General features: G+C 47.4%; 1 protein-coding gene across 1 annotated transcript in view; it reads left to right on the top strand.

Moving 5' to 3' along the window:
• LOC123757756 (ephrin-B1) overlaps window positions 1-23,996 on the top strand; it is a 254,137-nt gene that overhangs the window by 197,675 nt on the left and 32,466 nt on the right. The window contains exon 3 of the mRNA XM_069338808.1: window positions 23,731-23,899. Coding sequence (XP_069194909.1) covers window positions 23,815-23,899 — 85 coding nt within the window. The 5' untranslated portion in view covers window positions 23,731-23,814. The remainder of the gene's footprint in view (window positions 1-23,730; window positions 23,900-23,996) is intronic.

The following is a 23,996-nucleotide window of genomic DNA, read 5'->3' as shown; positions in this document are numbered from 1 at the left end:
CTTCACCTATTTCTGTGCCTTCTTCCCCCCCCTCTCCCCCTCTCCCAATACCAGATATTTTGCCCCAGATTATTATTTCATTATTATATTCATTATTTTGTAATGCCCCAGATATTCACGAAGGATGACAAAGCAATTAGTTAAATCCTAAAACTGCAGTATGAGGATATGTTTAGTATCCCAATAAACATCATGAAAGTTGAAGATCCACACAGCTTCTTTATGAAGGAAACTGTCAGAGGAAAGTGCCAAGCCATTACGACTAAACAGCCCTGGGAAGGGATTAGGATAAGGATTTGGGATGGGATGGGGGGGGGGCCGAATGGTGCCCAACCACTTGGACGGTACGCCGACTTGCAGGAAGCGAGACCGTCGCTCTACCGTCCAGCCCAAGTGGTTTGGCGAATGAATCCAAGCTCCAGATAATATAACGAATATTTAACACGAACTCAGAAGACTTTGAAAGATAAATTGACAACATGCCCAATGCACTCAGCCCCTGGGTCTGACTCATGGAATTCAATATTCATAAAGAAATGTAAAGTACCAGTAGCGCGAGCACTCACTATAGCATGGAGAACAAACTTGGATAGAGGAGAGATTCCAGAATCACTTCAATCAGCAGATATAGTCCCACTACACAAGGGGGGTAATAAAGCTTTTGTAAAAAGCTATAGACCAGTTGCACTAACATCACACATAATTACATTTTCGAAAGAGTGTTTAGGAACCAAATCCCAAGTTTTATGGAAAATAATGAACTACGCAACCCAGGACAACATGGATTTAGAACGGAAGATCCTGTCACAGTTACTTAACTATTTTCTGTTAGTCAGTGGTTGAAACTGACGTTTGCCTTTCCATTAGAGACTTTCGGCACCGTGGAAAGGGGGGGAACCTGCTGCATGGGTAACAGCTTCTCCGTATCAACCTACCCTGGCTTTGCGCCCTGGAGAGGCCACTCCAGACCGACAACCAGAGCACAACTCCATACCTTGAGGTTACCTTGAGGTGCTTCCGGGGCTTAGTGTCCCCGCGGCCCGGTCGTCGACCAGGCCTCCTGGTTGCTGAACTGATCAACCAGGCTGTTAGACGCGGCTGCTCGCAGCCTGACGTATGATCCTGACATCCATAGTCTCCTGAGACTGATGGATGCCTACTATCTACTATGACAAACTCACAGAAGCACACGACTCACAACTGATGACGTCCGAACACTTCCGGAACAAGTGCTTCACTCACGTCCTCTGTTCGAACCATAGTTCAATAAATACTTCACCCACGTACTTCAAATACAAATAATCGCCAACAGAACCTAAACACCTAACCTAACTATACATATATTTTTTATGTATAATAATATTAATTTATATACGAGAACAAACCAATTTTTAATACACAGTATGTTAAAATGCATGAATGCGTGTGGGGAGGACGGCCGCTGCTTTAACCAGCCTGTTGTGTGGACGGGTTGACTTTTTCTCATTCTCACATCAGACAGACAAAAACACTAGTCACAGCTTCGTGACATCCTTTGCAGATGATACAAAAATCAACATGAAAACTTCCTTTGCAGAAGACACTAGAAAACTGCAAACTGACATTAATAAAGTCTTCGACTGGCGCAATTGAAAATAACATGATGTTTAACGGTGACAAGTTCCAGGTACTGAGGTATGGTGGAAACGAGGAAGTTAAACGAAACACAGGGTACAGGACACAATCAGACCTACTCATAGAAGGAAAGCAACACGTAAAAGATCTGGGAATTATGATGTCTGACGACCCGACATTTAGTGAACATAACCGAGCAAATATAGCGGCCGCCAGGAAAATGATAGGATGGATTATGAGAACGTTCAAATCCAGAGACCCCACAGCAAGGCTAATACTGTTTAAATCACTGGTGCTGTCCCGTCTTGAGTATTGCTCGGTACTCACTTCCCCTTTCAGAGCGGGAGAGATCTCTGAATTAGAGACAATACAGAGAACATATACGGCACGCTTAGAAACGATAAAACATCTGAATTATTGGGACCGTCTAAAAGCTCTCAAAATGTACTCTGGAAAGGAGACGAGAGAGGTATCAAATAATATATATATGGAAGATACTGGAGGACCAGGTCCCAAATTTGCACAGTAGAATAACAACATACTGGAGTGAAAGATATGGAAGGAAATGCAGAATAGAATCAGTGAGGAATAGAGGTGCCATAGGCACAATCAGAGAACACTGTTTGAACATCAGAGGTCAACAGCTGTTCAACGTCCACGTCTCAGCAAGCATTAGAAATATTGCCGGAACAAAGGTGGACCCATTGCTGACTATTATAATGTTAAGTTGGTCATTAGTTTGGTTTTAAATACTGTTATCCAATAGACCTACATATTTAGGAGCTAAGCTTATACATAAGTACAATAATTTGTATGGATTTTAGAGCAAACATAATAATGATTTATAGCTCTAATGGGATTATGTAGGTGTATAGTACAGTATACTATACACTTACAGTTGGTGTACAGTTCATCCGGCACAAGAAGTGCCGGACCAACCAGGCTGTAGTGGATATGTGGGCCAGCGGGCCACTTCAAGCAGCAGCCTGTTGGACCAAGTTATCACAAGTCGAGCCTGGCCTGTGCTACCGCTAGACCACTATGACATGGCCTTAGGTGCTATGGAAGACAAGCAAAACGCTGCTGTAATATACACAAACTTTGCAAAAACTTTCGACAAATGTGACCATAGTGTTATTGTGCACAAAATGTGTGCACAAGGAATTACTGGCAAAGTAGGGAGATGGATCTTCAACTTCCTAACGAAAAGAATGCAGAGTGTAATAGTCAACACAGTAAAATCTGGATCATCTACTGTGAAGAGCTCAGTCCCCCAAGGCACCGTACTTGCTCCGGTACTTGTTCTCATCCTAATATCAGACACAGACAAGGATACAAACTACAGCACTGTATCATCATTTGCAGACGACACCAGGATTGTCACGCGAGTAGACAATATAGAGGACACGGGAAGCCTCCAATCCGATGTAAATCGGGTCTTTCAATGGGCCACAGATAATATGATGATGTTTAATGAAGATAGGTTCCAGCTCCTCCGCTATGGGAAAAAAATGAAATTTAAAAAACTAAACTGAATCAAATCTCACTATAGAAGGAAAAAGCAACGTAAAGGATGTAGGAGTAATCATGTCAGAAGACTTTACCTTTACAGAACACCATAAAGTAGCTGTCACGACTGCAAGAAAAATGACAGGTTGGATAACAAGGACCTTCCAAACAAGGGACGCCATACCAATGATGATACTTTTCAAGACACTAGAGCTCTCTAGGGTGGAAAATTGTTGCACACTAACAGCCCCATTCAGAGGCGGAGAAATTGCTGACCTGGAGAGTGTGCAGAGATCCTTTACCGCGAGAATCCACTCTATAAGTCATCTTAATTATTGGGACTCATTAAAAGTTCTAAATCTGTATTCTCTTCAGCGCTGGCGAGAGAGATGCATAATAATATACACGTGGAAAATATTAAGAGGAGCTGGTCCCAAACCTGCACACAGAAATAACATCACATGAGACCAGAAGGCATGGCAGGATGTGCAGAATACCCCCGTTGAAGAGCAGAGGTGCAACAGGTACTCTGAGAGAGAACTATCAACATCAGAGGCCCGAGACTGTTCAACACGCTTCCACTACACATAAGGGGCATAACTGGCCGACCCCTCACAGTGTTCAAGAGAGAACTGGATAAACACCTCCAAAGGATACCTGATCAACAAGGCTGTGATTCATATGCCAAAGAATAACTGATCATCCAGGCTGTGATTCATATGTCAGGCTGCGAGCAGCCGCGTCCAACAGCCTGGTTGACCAGGTGACCAACCGGAAGGCCTGGTCGGAGACCGGGCCGCAGGACTGTTGATATCCGGAAGCTACACAAGGTAGCCACAAGGTGGCCTCCGGCCGGGCTCGGGGAGTTGTACTCTGGAAACTCTCTCCATTTATGCTCCAGGTGTACACCTTGCCAACCTCCCACTTCTCATGCCTTCCCCCACTCTCCCCTCCCCTAACACCTCACCCCTCCCCCACCCCTCACACTTCCCTCCTCCCTCCCCCCTAACACCTCCCCCGCCCCCCTAACACCTCTCCCCCTCCCCCCTAACACCTCTCCCCCGCCCCCCTAACACCTCTCCCCCTCCCCCCTAACACCTCTCCCCCGCCCCCCAACTCCTGGCTGCGTCCTTCACCTGAGAATACCAGAGTCAACAAGGAATTAAGAGCGCGGAGACATGACGTCCAGAAAAATCATAGGTAATCCGAAAGTCACACTGCGGCCACCTCAACGTTGGAGGGGTGTGGAGGGAGGGAGAGAGGTGAGAAGGGAGGGGGTGTGGAGGGAGGGAGGGAGGTGAGAAGGGAGGGGGTGTGGAGGGAGGGAGGGAGGTGAGAAGGGAGGGAGAGAGGCGAGAAGGGAGGGGGTGTGGAGGGAGGGAGGGAGGTGAGAAGGGAGGGGGTGAGGAGGGAGGTGAGAAGGGAGGGGTGGGGAGGGGATGGGGAGGGAGGGAGGGAGGGAAGGTCTACCTACCTTGTATCTCCTAACAGGCCTCCAGGTAGGTCGTCTGGTCAACCAGGCTGTTGGACGCTGCTGCTTGCAGCCTGACGTATGCGTCACAGCCTGGTTGATCAGGTATTCTTTGGAGGTGTTTATCCAGTTCTCTCTTGAACACTGTGAGGGGTCGGCCAGTTATGCCCCTTATGTGTAGTGGAAGCGTGTTGAACAGTCTCGGGCCTCTGATGTTGATAGTTCTCTCTCAGAGTACCTGTTGCACCTCTGCTCTTCAACGGAGTTGGTGAGGAGGGAAGGTGATGAGGAAGAAAGGGGGGGGGGGGGGGGTAGCGGTGAGGGACGCACCTTTTACATACAAGGCTGCGTCTTTAACTCATAATCCTGGGGTACTTCACCCATACCTGCTTGATGGGGTTCTGGGAGTTCTTCTACTCCCCAAGCCCGACCCGAGGCCAGGCTTGACTTGTGAGAGCTTTCCATTTCACTTTACGACACGTTTCGTAAGCCCAACATGTTAATTGACCCAGCCCCACATGACCCAGCCCCACATGACCCAGTCCCACATGACCCAGCCCCACATGACCCAGCCCCACATGACCCAGTCCCCACATGACCCAGTCCCCACATGACCCAGTCCCCACATGACCCAGTCCCCACATGACCCAGCCCCACATGACCCAGCCCCACATGACCCAGTCCCCACATGACCCAGTCCCCACATGACCCAGCCCCACATGACCCAGCCCCACATGGCCACCCAATATTGTGAATGTGTGGGCGACAACAACGTGAGCTCTGAGGCCAGCATGAGCAAGCGTGATCACTGCGTGTTGACGTGTGAGCATCTTGTGGCACTATTGGTGCACAGCTCTGGGAATAGTCATGGCTCAGGCTTCAAACATTTGCACAACCACTCACGAAACCTCTACATCCTTCCTCAATCATGGCGGCTTTGTGTACATTTGTTAATATGTATACGAGCACCGAAGCACAACGAGGTTGCTTAAATCAATACTAATAACCTTGGCTTGTGAAGTTCCCAAACTCGTGAAATGTTTACTAAATGTAAACAAAGCCGCCATGATTGAGGAAAGATGTAGAGGTTTCGTAAGGGGGGGTTGTGTAAATGCTTGATGAACCCCAAAGAAGTTTACAAGTGTCTCACTTGACCCCAAAGGGTTTACAAGTGTCTCATTTGACCCTAAAGAAATTTACAAGTGTCTCACTTGACCCCAAAGAGGTTTACAAGTGTCTTACTTGACCCCAAAAGGTTTACAAGTGTCTCACTTGACCCCAAAGGGTTTACAAGTGTCTCACTTGACCCTAAAGAAATTTACAAGAGTCTCACTTGACCCCAAAGAGGTTTACAAGTGTCGTGGGGGCAAACAGGAAAACGCTTAAGCCTGCAATTTACAAATTACAATAATTTCAAGCTTTCGAGGCAGCGTTCTTGACAGCCCGTCGTCTCGAGTTGCCACAACGTCACGAAAACGATGTATTCAATCCACCGAGCCTAACTTAACCGAGGACGCGGGGATGCTAATCCCGGAAGCACCTCAAGGTAACCTCAAGGTAACTTCAAGGTAAACTCAAGGTAACTTCAAGGTAACTTCAAGGTAACTTCAAGGTAACTTCAAGGTAACCTCAAGGTAACCTCAAGGTAAACTCAAGGTAACTTCAAGGTAACCTCAAGGTAACTCAAGGTAATTTCAAGGTAACCTCAAGGTAACCTCAAGGTAACTTCAAGGTAACCTCAAGGTAAACTCAAGGCAAACTCAAGGTAACCTCAAAGTAAGTAAAGGACCCACTTAGAGAAAACGCGGTTGAGAGCCGCTCTTGATTTAAAGTACATGGTGTATTGTCCATTGGGGATTTTGACGCTAAACTGTCATGCTTCATTCGCAGGGACAGGTAGCTTGACAGGTGAGTGAGACAGAACACACTTGACGGGTGTAGTAGTGAGACAGAGCACGCTTGACGGGTGAAGTAGTGAGACAGAACACGCTTGACGGGTGAAGTAGTGAGACAGAGCACGCTTGACGGGTGAAGTAGTGAGACAGAACACGCTTGACGGGTGTAGTAGTGAGACAGAACACATTTGACGGGTGAAGTGGCGAGACAGAACACACTTGACGGGTGAAGCAGCGAGACAGAACACACTTGACGGGTGAAGCAACGAGACAGAACACACTTGACGGGTGAAGTAGTGAGACAGAACACGACGGGTGAAGTAGTGAGACAGAACACGCTTGACGGGTGAAGTAGTGAGACAGAACACGCTTGACGGGTGAAGTAAGAGTTGATACACAGTCATCAGATGACGTTGTCATTGGTCAACTGTTGATCTTAGATTATCGTCGTCACCAGACTCTCAAGGTGCAGAGTGTGATAACATTGACGAGCAACACAGCACAAGAGGCCCTTCCTGCTCCCCCCACCCCCCCGGCCCCCGACTCTCACGCTATATAAAATATCCAACAAATTTACTCTGGACTTATATGGAATTAACCAGAAATATTCTCAATTGGATACAGAGTGTATGGTCAGATGTTTTATGCCTTTTGTGTCACACCTGTCGTGGCTGGTTCGTGGGGGAATTATGGGTCCCCGAGGAAACCAACCCGTTCTCGCACTTGCTTATAGTCAATATTGACTTATTTAATAAGTGCATATGTGACATACTAATTGATTGTGAATATTTTATTTAACTTGAAAAGCTTCATAGAAAACACCGACCTCGCCTAACCTTCTTAGTATGTTAAGATAAGCATCTTATTACTTCTTAATTACAATTATTACTTAACCTATACCGTTGATAGGTTAAGTAATAATTGTAAATAAGAAGCAATAAGATGCTTATTTTAACATACTAAGAACGTTAGGTGAGGTCGGTGTTTTCTATGAAGCTTTTCAAGTTAAATAAAATATTCACAATCAATTAGTATGTCACATATGCACTTATTAAATAAGCCAATATTGACCGTAAGCAAGTGCGAGAACGGGTTGCAACAACAGATCAAGCACGCACGCACGTACGCACACACACACACACACTAGATTGGAAGAACAGAGACCCGCATGGAGGACCAGAAACATGGAGAGCTAAGCTGCTGGACGTGGCAACAAGAAACTTTCTAAGCCAGCACACCAAAGAACCAACAAGAATGAGAGGAGAAGATGAACCAGCAATGCTTGATTTGATATTTACCCTAAATGAATGGGATATAAGGGAAGTTAAGATGGAAGCGCCCTTGGGAATGAGTGACCACAGTGTATTGAACTTTGAGTACCTGGTAGAGCTAGGACTTATCTCCCCCCAAAAAGAACTAGGAATCAAAAGGCTGGCATACCGAAAGGGGAATTATGAACAGATGAGAAGTTTCCTAAGTGAAATACCTTGGGACACAGACCTCAGAGACAAGTCTGTACAGGGTATGATGGACTATGTTACCCAAAAGTGTCAGGAGGCAGTAAACAGGTTCATCCCGGCCCAAAGGGAAAAATCCGAGAAGCAACAGAAGAATCCATGGTATAATAGGGCATGTATGGAAGCGAAGAAACTGAATAAAAAGGCGTGGAGGAACTTCCGGAATAACAGAACACCAGAAAGCAGAGAGAGATACCAGAGAACCAGGAATGAGTACGTCAGGGTGAGAAGAGAAGCAGAGAAAAATTTTGAAAATGATATAGCAAACAAAGCCAATACCGAACCAAAGCTAATCCACAGTCACATCAGAAGGAAAACAACAGTGAAAGAACAGGTATTGAAACTTAGAACAGGCGAGGACAGGTATACAGAGAATGACAGAGAGGTGTGTGAGAAACTCGACAAGAGGTTCCAGGAGGTCTTCACAATAGAACAGGGTGAGGTCACTGTGCTAGGAGAAAGGGAGGTAAACCAGGCGGCCTTGGAGGAGTTCGAAATTACGAGAGAGGAGGTCAAGAGACACCTGCTGGATCTGGATGTTAGAAAGGCTGTTGGTCCAGATGGGATCTCACCATGGGTACTGAAAGAGTGTGCAGAGGCACTTTGCTTGCCACTCTCCATAGTGTATAGTAAGTCACTAGAGACGGGAGAGGTTATCTCTTGAGGTTATCTTGAGATGATTTCGAGGCTTTTTAGTGTCCCCGCGGCCCGGTCCTCGACCAGGCCTCCACCCCCAGGAAGCAGCCCGTGACAGCTGACTAACACCCAGGTACCTATTTTACTGCTAGGTAACAGGGGCATAGGGTGAAAGAAACTCTGCCCATTGTTTCTCGCCGGCGCCTGGGATCGAACCCAGGACCACAGGATCACAAGACCAGTGTGCTGTCCGCTCGGCCGACCGGCTCCCGACCTACCTACCTACTGGAGACCTACCAGAAATATGGAAGACGGCGAATGTGGTCCCAATATACAAAAAGGGCGACAGACAAGAGGCACTGAACTACAGGCCAGTGTCCTTGACTTGTATACCATGCAAGGTGATGGAGAAGATCGTGAGAAAAAACCTGGTAACACATCTGGAGTGAAGGAACTTCGTGACAAATCGCCAACATGGATTCAGGGAGGGTAAATCTTGCCTTACAGGCTTGATAGAATTCTACGATCAGGTGACACAGATTAAGCAAGAAAGAGAGGGCTGGGCGGACTGCATTTTCTTGGATTGTCGGAAAGCCTTTGACACAGTACCGCATAAGAGGCTGGTACATAAGCTGGAGAGACAGGCAGGTGTAGCTGGTAAGGTGCTCCAGTGGATAAGGGAGTATCTAAGTAATAGGAAGCAGAGAGTTACGGTGAGGGGTGAGACCTCCGATTGGCGTGAAGTCACCAGTGGAGTCCCACAGGGCTCTGTACTCGGTCCTAACTTGTTTCTGATATATGTAAATGATCTCCCGGAGGGTATCGATTCATTTCTCTCAATGTTTGCGGACGATGCTAAAATTATGAGAAGGATTAAAACAGAAGAGGACTGTTTGAGGCTTCAAGAAGACCTAGACAAGCTGAAGGAATGGTCGAACAAATGGTTGTTAGAGTTTAACCCAACCAAATGTAATGTAATGAAGATAGGTGTAGGGAGCAGGAGGCCAGATACAAGGTATCATCTGGGAGAGGAAATTCTTCAGGAGTCAGAGAAGGAAAAAGACTTGGGGGTTGATATCACGCCAGACCTGTCTCCTGCAGCACATATCAAGCGGATAACATCAGCGGCATATGCCAGGCTGGCCAACATACGAACGGCATTCAGAAACTTGTGTAAAGAATCATTCAGAACTTTGTATACCACATATGTCAGGCCAATCCTGGAGTATGCAGCCCCAGCATGGAGTCCATATCTAGTCAAGGATAAGACTAAACTGGAAAAGGTTCAAAGGTTTGCCACCAGACTAGTACCCGAGCTGAGAGGTATGAGCTACGAGGAGAGACTACGGGAATTAAACCTCACTTCGCTGGAAGACAGAAGAGTTAGGGGGGACATGATCACCACATTCAAGATTCTGAAGGGGATTGATAGGGTAGATAAAGACAGTCTATTTAACACAAGGGAAACACGCACAAGGGGACACAGGTGGAAACTGAGTGCCCAAATGAGCCACAGAGATATTAGAAAGAACTTTTTTAGTGTCAGAGTGGTTGACAAATGGAATGCATTAGGAAGTGATGTGGTGGAGGCTGACTCCATACACAGTTTCAAGTGTAGATATGACAGAGCCCGATAGGCTCAGGAATCTGTACACCTGTTGATTGACGGTTGAGAGGCGGGACCAAAGAGCCAGAGCTCAACCCCCGCAAACACAACTAGGTGAGTACAACTAGGTGAGTACACACACACACACACACACACACACACACACACACACACACACACACACACACACACACACACACACACACACACACACACACACACTGAAATACTGTAAATGATATATGTAATATATGATATTATATATCATATATTATATTATTATATATCATATATCACACACACTGATATATGTAAATGATCTCCCGGAGGGTATCGATTCATTTCTCTCAATGTTTGCGGACGATGCTAAAATTATGAGAAGGATTAAAACAGAAGAGGACTGTTTGAGGCTTCAAGAAGACCTAGACAAGCTGAAGGAATGGTCGAACAAATGGTTGTTAGAGTTTAACCCAACCAAATGTAATGTAATGAAGATAGGTGTAGGGAGCAGGAGGCCAGATACAAGGTATCATCTGGGAGAGGAAATTCTTCAGGAGTCAGAGAAGGAAAAAGACTTGGGGGTTGATATCACGCCAGACCTGTCTCCTGCAGCACATATCAAGCGGATAACATCAGCGGCATATGCCAGGCTGGCCAACATACGAACGGCATTCAGAAACTTGTGTAAAGAATCATTCAGAACTTTGTATACCACATATGTCAGGCCAATCCTGGAGTATGCAGCCCCAGCATGGAGTCCATATCTAGTCAAGGATAAGACTAAACTGGAAAAGGTTCAAAGGTTTGCCACCAGACTAGTACCCGAGCTGAGAGGTATGAGCTACGAGGAGAGACTACGGGAATTAAACCTCACTTCGCTGGAAGACAGAAGAGTTAGGGGGGACATGATCACCACATTCAAGATTCTGAAGGGGATTGATAGGGTAGATAAAGACAGTCTATTTAACACAAGGGAAACACGCACAAGGGGACACAGGTGGAAACTGAGTGCCCAAATGAGCCACAGAGATATTAGAAAGAACTTTTTTAGTGTCAGAGTGGTTGACAAATGGAATGCATTAGGAAGTGATGTGGTGGAGGCTGACTCCATACACAGTTTCAAGTGTAGATATGACAGAGCCCGATAGGCTCAGGAATCTGTACACCTGTTGATTGACGGTTGAGAGGCGGGACCAAAGAGCCAGAGCTCAACCCCCGCAAACACAACTAGGTGAGTACAACTAGGTGAGTACACACACACACACACACACACACACACACACACACACACACACACACACACACACACACACACACACACACTGAAATACTTCAGGAATCGACTAAATGGACAAAGAGAAATTCCCAAAACCAGCAACTTCACGAACAAGAGGACACAGATTCTAACTAAGGAAACAAAGATGCTGATAACTCATTTGAAAGTTTTCTTTCGCAAACAGAGTGGTAGACGGTTGGGACAAGTTAGGTGAGAAGGTGGTGGAGGCCAAAACCGTCAGTAGTTTCAAAGCGTTATACGACAAAGAGTACTGGGAAGACGGGACACCACGAGCGTAGCTCTCATCTTGTAACTACACTTAGTTAATTAATACTTACATTATATTATACTTACGTGATGTGATCCCAACTTCAAATAAACTAATTGGTTAGAGGGAGAAATGAGAATGAGAAAGCATAGATGGCAACAGCCTGGTTGACCACTCAATCAACCAGGAGGCCTTGTTGAGGACCGGGCCGCGGGAACGTTGATCCCTGAAATCATGGCAAGGTAACCGCAAGATAAGGTAACCACCCCTAACACCACAAGTATGCATTATGTATATTATATAGCTGTATATAATATACATACAAGATGGCTGTATACATTCTCAGGGGTGAACTCCGACAGACAAGTGCGTGTCCGTGGTTGACATTTATATACGATGGGAAAGTTTGGCTGACATGGTCGAGACACGAGGTGACGAGGGTGTCGCTCCCAGCACCCTGGGGGTCAAAGGTTAATTGCTTCAGGGGTTACGAGCGGCGGTGGCCCGATTCCCAACAGCTCAGACGTCGCTCTCAGCAACTTAAATGGAGACAATGAAGCCGTCTTCAGCGGCTTAGGCAAGGGGGGTCTTGGCCATGTTTAGTAGTTCAGTCCTGCTGCATCAGTCTTCTCTCTTGTGGGGGGGGGGGGGGTCGTGTGGGGGGGGGGTTAAGTGGGGGGGGGTCGTGTGTGGGGGGGGGGGGTCGTGTGTGGGGGTGTTGTCGTATGTGGGGGGAACCCCCCCCCCCTACACATACACACATGAAGTGTGTTCATGTTCCACTTTATTCATGTGGAACTTCAAGAAAAAATTGGACTCTTTCTGCAAGAAGAGTCGGACCAACCAGGTTGTAGTGGATATGTTGGTCTGCGGGCCGCTACAAGCAACAGCCTGTTGGACCAAATTATCAGAAGTGGAGCCTGGCCTCACGCCGGGCTCGGGGAGTAGAACTATTCCTAGAATGTTCCTGCAGGTAGCGTCAAGGTGTCCATGTATACCGCCTGGCGCCCCAAGCCATGTGTACCTTCAAGACGCACACAAACAGCCGTTTTACTTTCCCCTTCTCCTGATATGCAATTGACGGGAACTGCAGAGCGGATTTATCTGCAAAGAGCATCATCTCCCTGCACGATCGCTGTTGCAACGGTCGCTTAAGCAAGCGCGGCCGCTTAAGCAACAGACTTGCATAGCTAAACTGAGCACATTTCCTGTAATTTCCATGACTAACTGGGTGTGTGAGAGGTCAGGCCGGATGGGGGCCGATCTGGCCTCACCCGGCGGGTCAGATTTTATATTTGTTGCTAATATAACCAAGCCTAACCGTCCTAGGCCTAAAACACGCTATCTGAGGCCTAATATCGTCCCACTCACATGTGCTTTACTAAGCCGGGGAATATTTAAGTTTAGTTTTAGCTTTATTTTCCCGGAATATGGTACACAAAGTGGCCCACCTGGCTCCATCACCGCGTGTAGGTGCGGCCACAACACTGTTACGGGGAGGTGCTGACGTCTCGGGGGGATGGGTTGCTCATGGAGGGGGGGGGGAAGATGGGAGAGAGGGAAGGGGAAAGGTGTGAGAAGGGAGAGAGGGGGAGGGGAAGCTGGGGGGGTGGGAGGGGTGGAGGTGGAGTGTGTTTCGGTGTGGCCAAAGGAGAAAGTAGAATGGGAAGGTACTGATGACAGAGTACCCACCACTGCCCACCTGCCAGCCCACCACCGCCCACCTTCCAGCCCACCTCCGCCCACCTGCCAGCCCACCACCGCCCACCTCCGCCCACCTCCGCCCACCTGCCAGCCCACCACAGCCCACCTGCCAGCCCACCACAGCCCACCTGCCAGCCCACCACCGCCCACCTGCCAGCCCACCACCGCCCACCTGCCAGCCCACCACCGCCCACTTGCCAGCCCACCACCGCCCACCTGCCAGCCCACCACCGCCCAACTGCCAGCCCACCACCTGCCAGCCCACCACCGCCCACCTGCCAGCCCACCACCGCCCACCTGCCAGCCCACCTCCGCCCACCTGCCAGCCCACCACCGCCCACCTCCGCCCACCTGCCAGCCCACCACCGCCCACCTGCCAGCCCACCACCGCCCACCTGCCAGCCCACCACCGCCCACCTGCCAGCCCACCACCGCCCACCTGCCAGCCCACCACCGCCCACCTGCCAGCCCACCACCGCCCACCTGCCAGCCCACCACCTGCCACCTGCCAGCCCACCACCGCCCACCTGCCAGCCCACCACCGCCCACTTGCCAGCCCACCACCGCCCACCTGCCAGCCCACCACCTGCCAGCCCACCACCGCCCACCTGCCAGCCCACCACCGCCCACCTGCCAGCCCACCACCGCCCACCTGCCAGCCCACCACCGCCCACTTGCCAGCCCACCACCGCCCACCTGCCAGCCCACCACCTGCCAGCCCACCACCGCCCACCTGCCAGCCCACCTCCGCCCACCTGCCAGCCCACCACCGTGATGCTCATGTGTGGTGTGTGTGTGCGTGTGCGTGTGCGTGTGCGTGTGCGTGTGCGTGTGCGTGTGTGTGTGTGTGTGTGTGTGTGTGTGTGTGTGTGTGTGTGTGTGTGTGTGTGTGTGTGTGTGTTCACTCAGGAAGCGGATCACGTTATGTGATCAGAGTGAAAGTGAGGGAAGTCTTCCTCTTTGTGAGGAGCGTGCGCGCGCGCACTCACGCACGGGGGAAGTGTGACCGCACTAACCACTCCCTTTTCTCATTTTTATATCACATATAGACAAAGGCACTAGTCACAGCTTCGTGACATCCTTTACACATCATACAAAAGTCAGCATGAACATTTCTTCTGTAGGAGACACTGAAAAACTGCAGGAAGATATTAATAAAGTCTTCGATTGGGCAATTGAAAATAACATGATGTTTAACGGTGACAAGTTCCAGGTACTGAGGTATGGTGGAAACGAGGAAGTTAAACGAAACACAGGGTACAGGACACAATCAGACCTACTCATAGAAGGAAAGCAACACGTAAAAGATCTGGGAATTATGATGTCTGACGACCTGACATTTAGGGAACATAACCGAGCAAATATAGCGGCCGCCAGGAACATGATAGGATGGTTTATGAGAACGTTCAAATCCAGACACCTCACAGCAAGGCTAATACTATTTAAATCACTGGTGCTGTCCCGTCTTGAGTATTGCTCGGTACTCCCCCTTTCAGAGCGGGAGAGATCTCTGAATTAGAGGCAATACAGAGAACATATACGGCACGCATAGAAACGATAAAACATCTGAATTATTGGAACCGTCTAAAAGCTCTCAAAATGTACTCTTTCGAAAGGAGACGAGAAAGGTATAAAATAATATATACATGGAAGATACTGGAGGACCATCCTACATCAGAGGTCCGCGGTTGTTCAACGTCCTCCCAGCAAGCATAAGAAATATTGTCGGAACAACCGTGGACATCTTCAAGAGAAAACTAGATAGTTTTCTTCAAGGAGTGCAGGACCAACCTGGCTGTGGTGGGTATGTGGGCCCGCGGGCCGCTCCAAGCAACAGCCTGGTGGACCAAGTTATCTAAAGTCAAGCCTGACCCTACCTTGCGATGATTTCGGGGCTCAACGTCCCTAGGTGCGTCTTGGGGATTAAACTAACTCCCAGAACTCACTCCAGGTATACTTCAGGTATACTTGCAGATGCCACTCTTAGTTATACTGCAGGTACACTGTAGGTACACTCCAGGTACGCCCAGCTTGGACACGGTGCCTTGAGAGTGGTGGGGGGGGGGGCTCTCCTGCGTCTCATCCACGGACAAAGGCCGCCATTATTTGCCTGGTCCGTCCACACTATGCTCACCAAGGTACCTCCCCTATTCCTCCCCTGGGCCCCCATTCCTCCCTTGGGCCCCCATTCCTCCCCTGGTCCCCCATTCCTCCCCTGGTCCCCCCCATTCCTCCCACGGGCCCCCCATTCCTCCCCTGGGCCCACCCATTCCTCCCCTGGGCCCCCCATTCCTCCCCTGGGCCCCCCATTCCTCCCCTGGTCCCCCCCATTCCTCCCCTGGTCCCCCCCATTCCTCCCCTGGTCCCCCCCATTCCTCCCCTGGTCCCCCCATTCCTCCCCTGGTCCCCCCCATTCCTCCCCTGGGCCCCCCATTCCTCCCCTGGGCCCCCCATTCCTCCTCTGGGCGCCCCCATTTCTCCCCTGGGCCCCCCATTCCTCCCCCTGGGCCCCCCATTCCTCCCCCTGGGCCCCCCATTCCTCCCCTGGGCCCCCCATTCCTCCCCTGGTCCCCCCATTCCTCCCCTGGTCCCCCCATTCCTCCCCTGGGCCCCCCATTCCTCCCTGGGCCCCCCATCCCTCCCCTGGGCCCCCCATCCCTCCCCTGGATCCCCCAATTCCTCCCCTGGGTCCCCCAATTCCTCCCCTGGGTCCCCCAATTCCTCCCCTGGGCCCCCATTCCTCCCCTGGGCCCCCCATTCCTCCCCTGGGTCCCCATTTCCTCCCCTGGGTCCCCATTTCCTCCCCTGGGCCCCCATCCCTTCCCTGGGCCCCCATCCCTCCCCTGGGCCCCCATCCCTCCCCTTGGCCCCCATTCCTCCCCTGGGCCCCCATTCCTCCCCTGGGCCCCCATTCCTCCACTGGGCCCCCATTCCTCCCCTGGGCCCCCATTCCTCCCCTGGGCCCCCATTTGTTTCCGGACAGTGTTCGCCTCGACTCGTAAACGATGCCAGGGGCTCAGCAAAGGATTATATCCACTGAGCAAGTCAGTGATGTTTGACAACATGTCTTTTCATACATTGCAACCCAATCACTTTGGGTGGACGGTAGAGTGACGGTCTCGTTTCCTGCAGGTCGGCGTTCAATCCCCGACCGTCCAAGTGGTTGGTTGGCCACCATTCCTTCCCACCGTCCCAGCCCATATCCTTATCCTGACCCCCCTTCCCAGTCCTATAGTGTCGTAATGGCTTTGCGCTTTCTCCTGATAAATGTATGAAACCTTCATACATTGTAGTGTGTTGTTGATGCTGGCACTCGGCATGCTTCCTGCTGGCTGCAACAGCGGCTGTTGCAGCTAATGATGATGATGACTTAACCTCAGTTTACGGTAGCGGAGTAATGGCATCACGAAGGTGAAAGCTGGTATGTAGTGGAGAGGATGTGGCTTCGACTCCCGGCCGCCGGGGAGGTGTGGCTGGGGGGGGGATGGGTCGTGGGAGGGGGAGGTTTCATGGGTTTAAATTAGATTTCAGAGGCAAGCAAATATCGAGCATAAACACACAACTAAATAAATGGATAAGCAGCATAGAAAAATGCATGAAGGAACATAAGCCTACAGTGCGCCCCCTCCTCCCCTCCCCCCACACTCTCCATCCACTGTGGAATTCAACATTGCAAACCAGATCTAACAATTTCCTACAACGTATAACACACAGCGAATGGACTGATGAGCGCAAAAGATCATGCAAACCACAATACACCAAAGCTTCCGGGGATGAACGGTCCCGTGGCCACCTCCGACCAGGCCTCCGACCAGGCCTCCGACCAGGCCTCCGACCAGGCCTCCGACCAGGCCTCCGACCAGGCCTCCGACCAGGCCTCCGACCAGGCCTCCGACCAGGCCTCCGACCAGGCCTCCGACCAGGCCTCCGACCAGGCCTCCGACCAGGCCTCCGACCAGGTCTCCGACCAGGCCTCCGACCAGGCCTCCGACCAGGCCTCCGACCAGGCCTCCAGGTTGGTAGTCTGATCAACCGGACATTTGGCCACTGTTTTGGACGGAGGAGTCAAAAAAATCTAGAAGTAGTCATCGGACATTAGTAAAATAAACACATTGGTACTGACAAACCTTAAGTGACAACACTCCATCAACTTACAGGAATATTAAGTGCAAATGTTGCGTCTGGACTGGCCCCCCCCCCCCCCACCTTAACAATGCCACTCTCACATTAATTCCTCAGCAAACCACCAACACAAACAGGGAATTACTGACGAATTTCCTTCCTGGTTGAAGGCAAAATAAGTGACAAATTAATCAACCACAGACTGATGAAGAACACGCAAGTGGAAGAGTTGTATACCGTCAGACAACATGGAATCACAAACCACAGAAGTAGGCCCATACAACTAAAGCCTTGAATAATGAACATATCGAAATAAGTGCAGTGTAATGTGGTGCTCAGAGATGTATTGAAAGCTTTCGACAAAGTCTACCACACAGGGAATGGTTCCAAATCTGCCCACGGAAATAACACCGCACGCGACCAGGAGGCATGGCACGATGTGCAAAAATAGACCCGCTGAAAAATTGAGATGCAGTAGGTACGGTAATTCTGTCAACATAAAGGGCCCAAGATTTTTAAACATTTTATTCTACACATAAGGGTCATAACTAGCCGACCTCTCATGGTGTTCCAGAGAGAACTTGATAAACACCTCCAAAGGATACGAAGCATTGCCAAAACACACCCTGGATCAGGGAGGAGTTCTACCAAAATCCTCCAGAAGTGACACACAATATGGAAAATCATTCATATTTGCAAACATACAAGGCCTAAAGTCAAAATCAAGATATAAAGTTCATAAATGTCCTCCTATTAGAGTCAAACTCAATATTTGAGGGTATTCACTGAAACTCATACGAAAGATTACATGGATAGTGAAATCTGGATTCCAAATTATAATTGATATAGATGTGATAGAGAAATTAGGTCAAATGACGGAGTAGGTCTGTATATTAAAGAGGATCTGGTATGCACAAAGCTACTAAACAGATACTGTATTTGGAATCAAGATATAAAAAATACAATAAAAGGATCGACTGGGAAAAATATAGACCTTGCAAACATTCAATGGGAGACGGTCTTAAGCGACAAAACTCCCACACAGGGAGTAACTCAACTGACTCCTGAAACATACAAGGTCTGCTTGAAGCACGTGGCTGTGAGGAGGGGCAGAAAGAGGACCACTCTCGAAAGAGAACGCAGACGACTGTACAGAACGAAAAATATAACGGAAATACTTAAGCAGACACGACTATCACAAGAAATGAAAATAAACCTAAACGTGGAGATTGAAGAAATAGAACAAACGTTGAAGCGATCATATGAGTCTGAGGAAATGTAATTGGAACAGAAAGCTATACAAGAGAAAGAAAAATCTAAAATATTTTTTCACATATGCAAAATCAAAATCAAAAACCTCCACCAATATTGGACCTTTAATTACAACCGAAGGTACGTACACAGAGAACAACAAAGAAATTTTTGAAATTCTAAGAAGCCAGTTTGAGGCTATGTTTAGCACACCAATAAACAACATGAAAGTTGATGACCCAGACAGCTTCTTTATGAATGGCATTCAAGCTGCAGATAATATAACGAATATTAACGCAAACTCAGAAGACTTTGAAGGATAAATTGACAATATGCCCATGCACTCAGCTCCTGGGCCTGACTCGTGGAATTCAATATTCATAAAGAAATGTAAAGTACCAGTAGGCGAGCACTCAGTGTAATATGGAGAGAGAGCCTTGATACAGGGAAGATACCAGCAGCACTTAAATCTGCAGATGTAACTCCTCTGCACAAGGGGGGTAGTAAAGATTTGGCAAAAAATTATAGACCAGTTGCACTAACATCATACACAATAAAAGTTTTTGAAAGAGTGAATAAAATCAAATTTCTAGTTTTATGGAATATAATGAACTACACAACCCAGGACAACATGGACATAGAGCGGGAAGATCCTGTCTGTCACAGATCGTAGGTGTCTGATGGTAATTCATCTTATACTTAAGAGTATTGAGCATCATTAGGCCCTGTATATATCATAGTTCATCAACCATGCCATTGGTCGACCAGCTTAGCTAAATGAATTGTGGGGTTCAGTCCCTGAGCCCATTATGTCCCTCTGTAACCCTTTCCACTACCCCTCCCCACAAGATGGGTATGGGGCGCGTAATAAATGAACTAAACTAACTAACTAACTTGGGCTGGACGGTAAAGCAACGGTTTCGCTTCTTGCAGGGTCGGCGTTCAATCCCCGACCGTTAAAGTGGTTGGACGCATTCCTTTCCTCCGTCGTATCTTAAATCTTTATCCTCATATCCCTTCAAATTGCTATAGACCATTCCATAAAGAAGGAAATAAGGCAAAGGCAAAAATTACAGACCGATAGCACTAAAATCACACATCATAAAAATCTTTGAGAGAGTGCTAAAAAATAGGATCACAAAATACATAGAATAACAACAGCTCCATAACTCCGGACAACATGGTTTCAGAACAGAATATCCTGTTCAGAATATGCAGAACAGAATATCCTTGATAACCTAGCAAACCCAGTACCAGATATTATCTTCATTGGCGACTTCAATCTGCCCAGTTTAAAATTGAGAATAATAAAAAATAACATTATAGCAGGAAATCAACCTGAAAATAACCAACCACAGGTCAGAGAACTACTGAGATTCTGTGACAAATTTCCGCTCAGTCAACAGATTATAGAACCAACTAGGAACGAAAAAACGCTGGACCTGATATTCACGAACACTGATGAGCTAATCAGAGACATTACTGTCTCAGACACTTAACATTAATAACGGTAGTAGGCCCAAGAGAAACAACAAGCGAGAAGGGTTATTCAATAAATTAAATTTTAATAATAAAAGGATAGACTGGGAGAAAATAAACAGGGAACTTACAAACATTCAATGGGAAAATGTTCTAAGTAATAAAAATCCTACACAAGGAATAGAAAAACCTACTTCTGAAGCATATGAAGTCTGTCTGAAACATGTTCTTTTGAGGAAAGCCAGAAAGAGGTCCAATGTAGAAAGAGATCGCAGACACTACAAAAGAAGGAAAAAATAACAGAAATGCTTAAGCAAACACGATTTTCCATACAAAGAAGGAATAATTTAAACAGGGAGATTGAAGAAATCGAACAGAGACTAAAGCATTCATATCAGATTGAAGAAAGGCAACAAGAACAGAAAGCAATTCAAGAAATAAAGAAAAACACAAAATATTTCTTCACATATGCTAAATCAAAAGCAAAGACCACTGCCAGTATTTCACCTATTCGTACTAGTGAAGGTTCATACACGGAGGATGACAAAGAAATTAGTGAAATCCTAAAAAACAGTATGAGGACATGTTTAGCACTCCGATACACAGTATGGAAGTGGAAGATCCGGACAACTTCTTTGTGTGATATCCAAACCCCTGTAAATATAACTGATATCAACACGAGCGTGACAGATTTTGAAAGAGAAATTAACAATATGCCCATGCACTCGGCCCCGGATCCAGACTCATGGAATTCAATATTTATAAAGAAATGCAAGGTGCCAGTAGCACAGGCACTCAGTATAGTGTGGAGGAAGACCTTGGACACGGGGTAGATACCAGATGCGCCTAAAGCAACAGACATAGCCCCTCTACACAAGGGAGGGAGCAAAGCATTGGCAAAGAATTATAGTCCAGTTGCACTAACGTCCCACACAATAAAAGTATTTGAGAGGTGATCAGGAGTCAGGTCATTAGTTTCAAGGAAACCAATGACCTCCACAATCCAGGCCCAACATGGATTTAGAGCGGGACGATCATGCCTCTCACAGCTACTTGACCATTACGATAAAATCACTGAGACATTAGAAGAATAACAGAATTGCAGATGTGGTATACACGGATTTTGCAAAGGCATTCGATAAATGTGACCATGGAGTGATAGCACACAAAATGAGGTCAATAGGAATAACTAGTATAGTAGGATGTTGGCTACTCAGTTTTCTGTCGAACAGAACACAAAGAGTAACGGTCAAATATATAAAATCGAGTCCAAGCGCAGTTAAAAGCTCTATACCTCAAGGTACAGTCCTGGCACCACTGATTTTCCTTATTCTCATATCAGATATAGACTCAAATACAAGGCACAGCTTCGTATCTTCCTTTGCAGATGACACAAGAATCAGCATGAAAATTACCTCCGCTGAAGACATTGAAAACATACAAGCAGATATTAATAAAGTTTTCGACTGGGCAGCAGAAAATAACATGATTTTTAACAGCAATAAATTTCAGGTACTCAGATTCGGTAAAAATGAGAACCTTAAACATAATACAGGGTACAAAACACAGTCAAATCTGCCCATAGTAGGAAAGCAACATGTAAAAGATTTGGGAATAATGATGTCTGACGACCTAACGTTTAGGGAGCATAACCAAGCAAATATTGCGTCAGCCAGAAAAATGATCGGATGGATTACGAGACCTTTCAAATCCAGAAATCCCATCAGAATGGTTGTACTCTTCAAATCACTTGTGCTGTTCCGTCTTGAGTACTGCTCAGTACTCGCTTCCCCATTCAGAGCAGGAGAGATTCCTGAAATAGAGGGAGTGCAGATAACATATACGGCATACATAGACGCGATAAAGCATCTAAATTATTGGGATCGTCTCAAAGCTCTCCAAATGTACTCGCTAGAAAGACGACGAGAGGGATATCAAATAATATACACGTGGAAAATACTGGAGGGCCAGGTCCCAAATCCACACAGTAAAATAACAACATACTGGAGTGAACGATATGGAAGAAAATGCAGAATAGAACCAGTGAAGGATAGGCACAATCCGAGAAAACTGTATAAACATCAGAGGTCCGCGGTTGCTCAACATTCTCCCAGCTAGCATAAGAAATATTGCCGGAACAACCGTTGAATTCTTCTAGAGAAAACTAGATAGTTTTTTCAAAGAAGTGCCGGACCAACCGGGCTGTGGTGGGTATGTGGGCCTGCGGGCCGCTGCAACCTACAGCCAGGTCCCAACAGCTTTGGGACCTGGCCCTCCAGTACTTTCCACGTGCATATTACTTGATATCTGTCTCGTCTTCTTTCTATTGAGTACATTTGGAGAGCTTTGAGGCAATCCAATAATTTAGGTGCTTTATTGCGTCTATGTATGCTGTATATGTTTTCTGTATTCCCTCTATTTCAGGATTCTCTCCTGCTCTAAAGGGGGAAGTAAGTACTGGGCAATACTCAAGACGGGACAGCACAAGTGATTTGAATAGTACATACATTGTGATGGGATCCCCCGGATTTGAAAGTTCTCGTAATCCATCCTATCATTTTTCTGGCTGACGCAATATTTGCTTGGTTATGCTCCCTAAACGTTAGGTCGTCGGACATCATTATTCCCAAATCCTTAACAATTTGTTTTCTTACTATGGGCAGATTTGATTGTGTTTTGTACCCTGTATTATGTTTAAGGTTCTCATTTTTTCCGTACCTGAGTACCTGGAATTTATCACTGTTAAACATGATGTTATTGTCTGCTGCCCAGTCGAAAACTTAATTAATATCTGCTTGTAATTTTTCAATGTCTTCAGCGGAGGTAATTTTTATGCTGATTTTTGTGTCATCTGCAAAGAAAGATACGAAGCTGTGCCTTGTATTTGAATCTATATCTGATATGAGAATAAGGAACAGCAAGGACTGTACCCTGAGTTACGGAACTTTTAACTGCGCTTGGACTTTATTTTATTTGATCGACTGTTACTCTCTGTGTTCTGTTCGACAGGAAACTGAGTATCCAGCGTCCTACTTTACCAGTTATTCCCATTGACCTCATGTTGTGTGCTATCACTCCATGGTCACATTTGTCGAATGCCTTTATCTGTGCTGGGGGACAGAAAGCCTACCTGTTAGACTATCCCGCTCAAGGATCGAACCGGGGATCCCCGATTGTGAGCCAATATACTGTTTTAGGGAGTAACATTAAGTATAAGATATTATGATTGAATTACTTGTAAGGTGCTCCTTGTGTACGAAAATAGTTGTAAGGTGTTCCTTGTGTACGAAATAGTTGTAAGGTGTTCCTTGTGTACGAAAATAACTGTAAGGGGGTCATTGTGTACGACGATGGTTGTAAGGTGCTCCTTTTGTACGTACAGGTGAGCAAGGAGGAGTACGACACGTGCAGGATCACCAACCCGTCTCCCAGGGTCATCGCCGTCTGTGACAAGCCGTACAAGCTCATGTACTTCACCATCACCTTCCGCTCCTTCACCCCTCAGCCCGGAGGCCTGGAGTTCCGACCCGGCCAGGACTACTACTTTATCTGTGAGTACCCGGCGAGGGCTACTACTTTATCTGTGAGTACCCGCCCAGGACTACTACTTTATCTGTGAGTACCCGCCCAGGACTACTACTTTATCTG

This window comes from Procambarus clarkii, chromosome 40, assembly GCF_040958095.1.
Source record: "Procambarus clarkii isolate CNS0578487 chromosome 40, FALCON_Pclarkii_2.0, whole genome shotgun sequence".
NCBI classification, from domain to species: Eukaryota; Metazoa; Arthropoda; class Malacostraca; order Decapoda; family Cambaridae; genus Procambarus; species Procambarus clarkii.
This window is presented reverse-complemented; position numbering and strand designations above follow the sequence as displayed.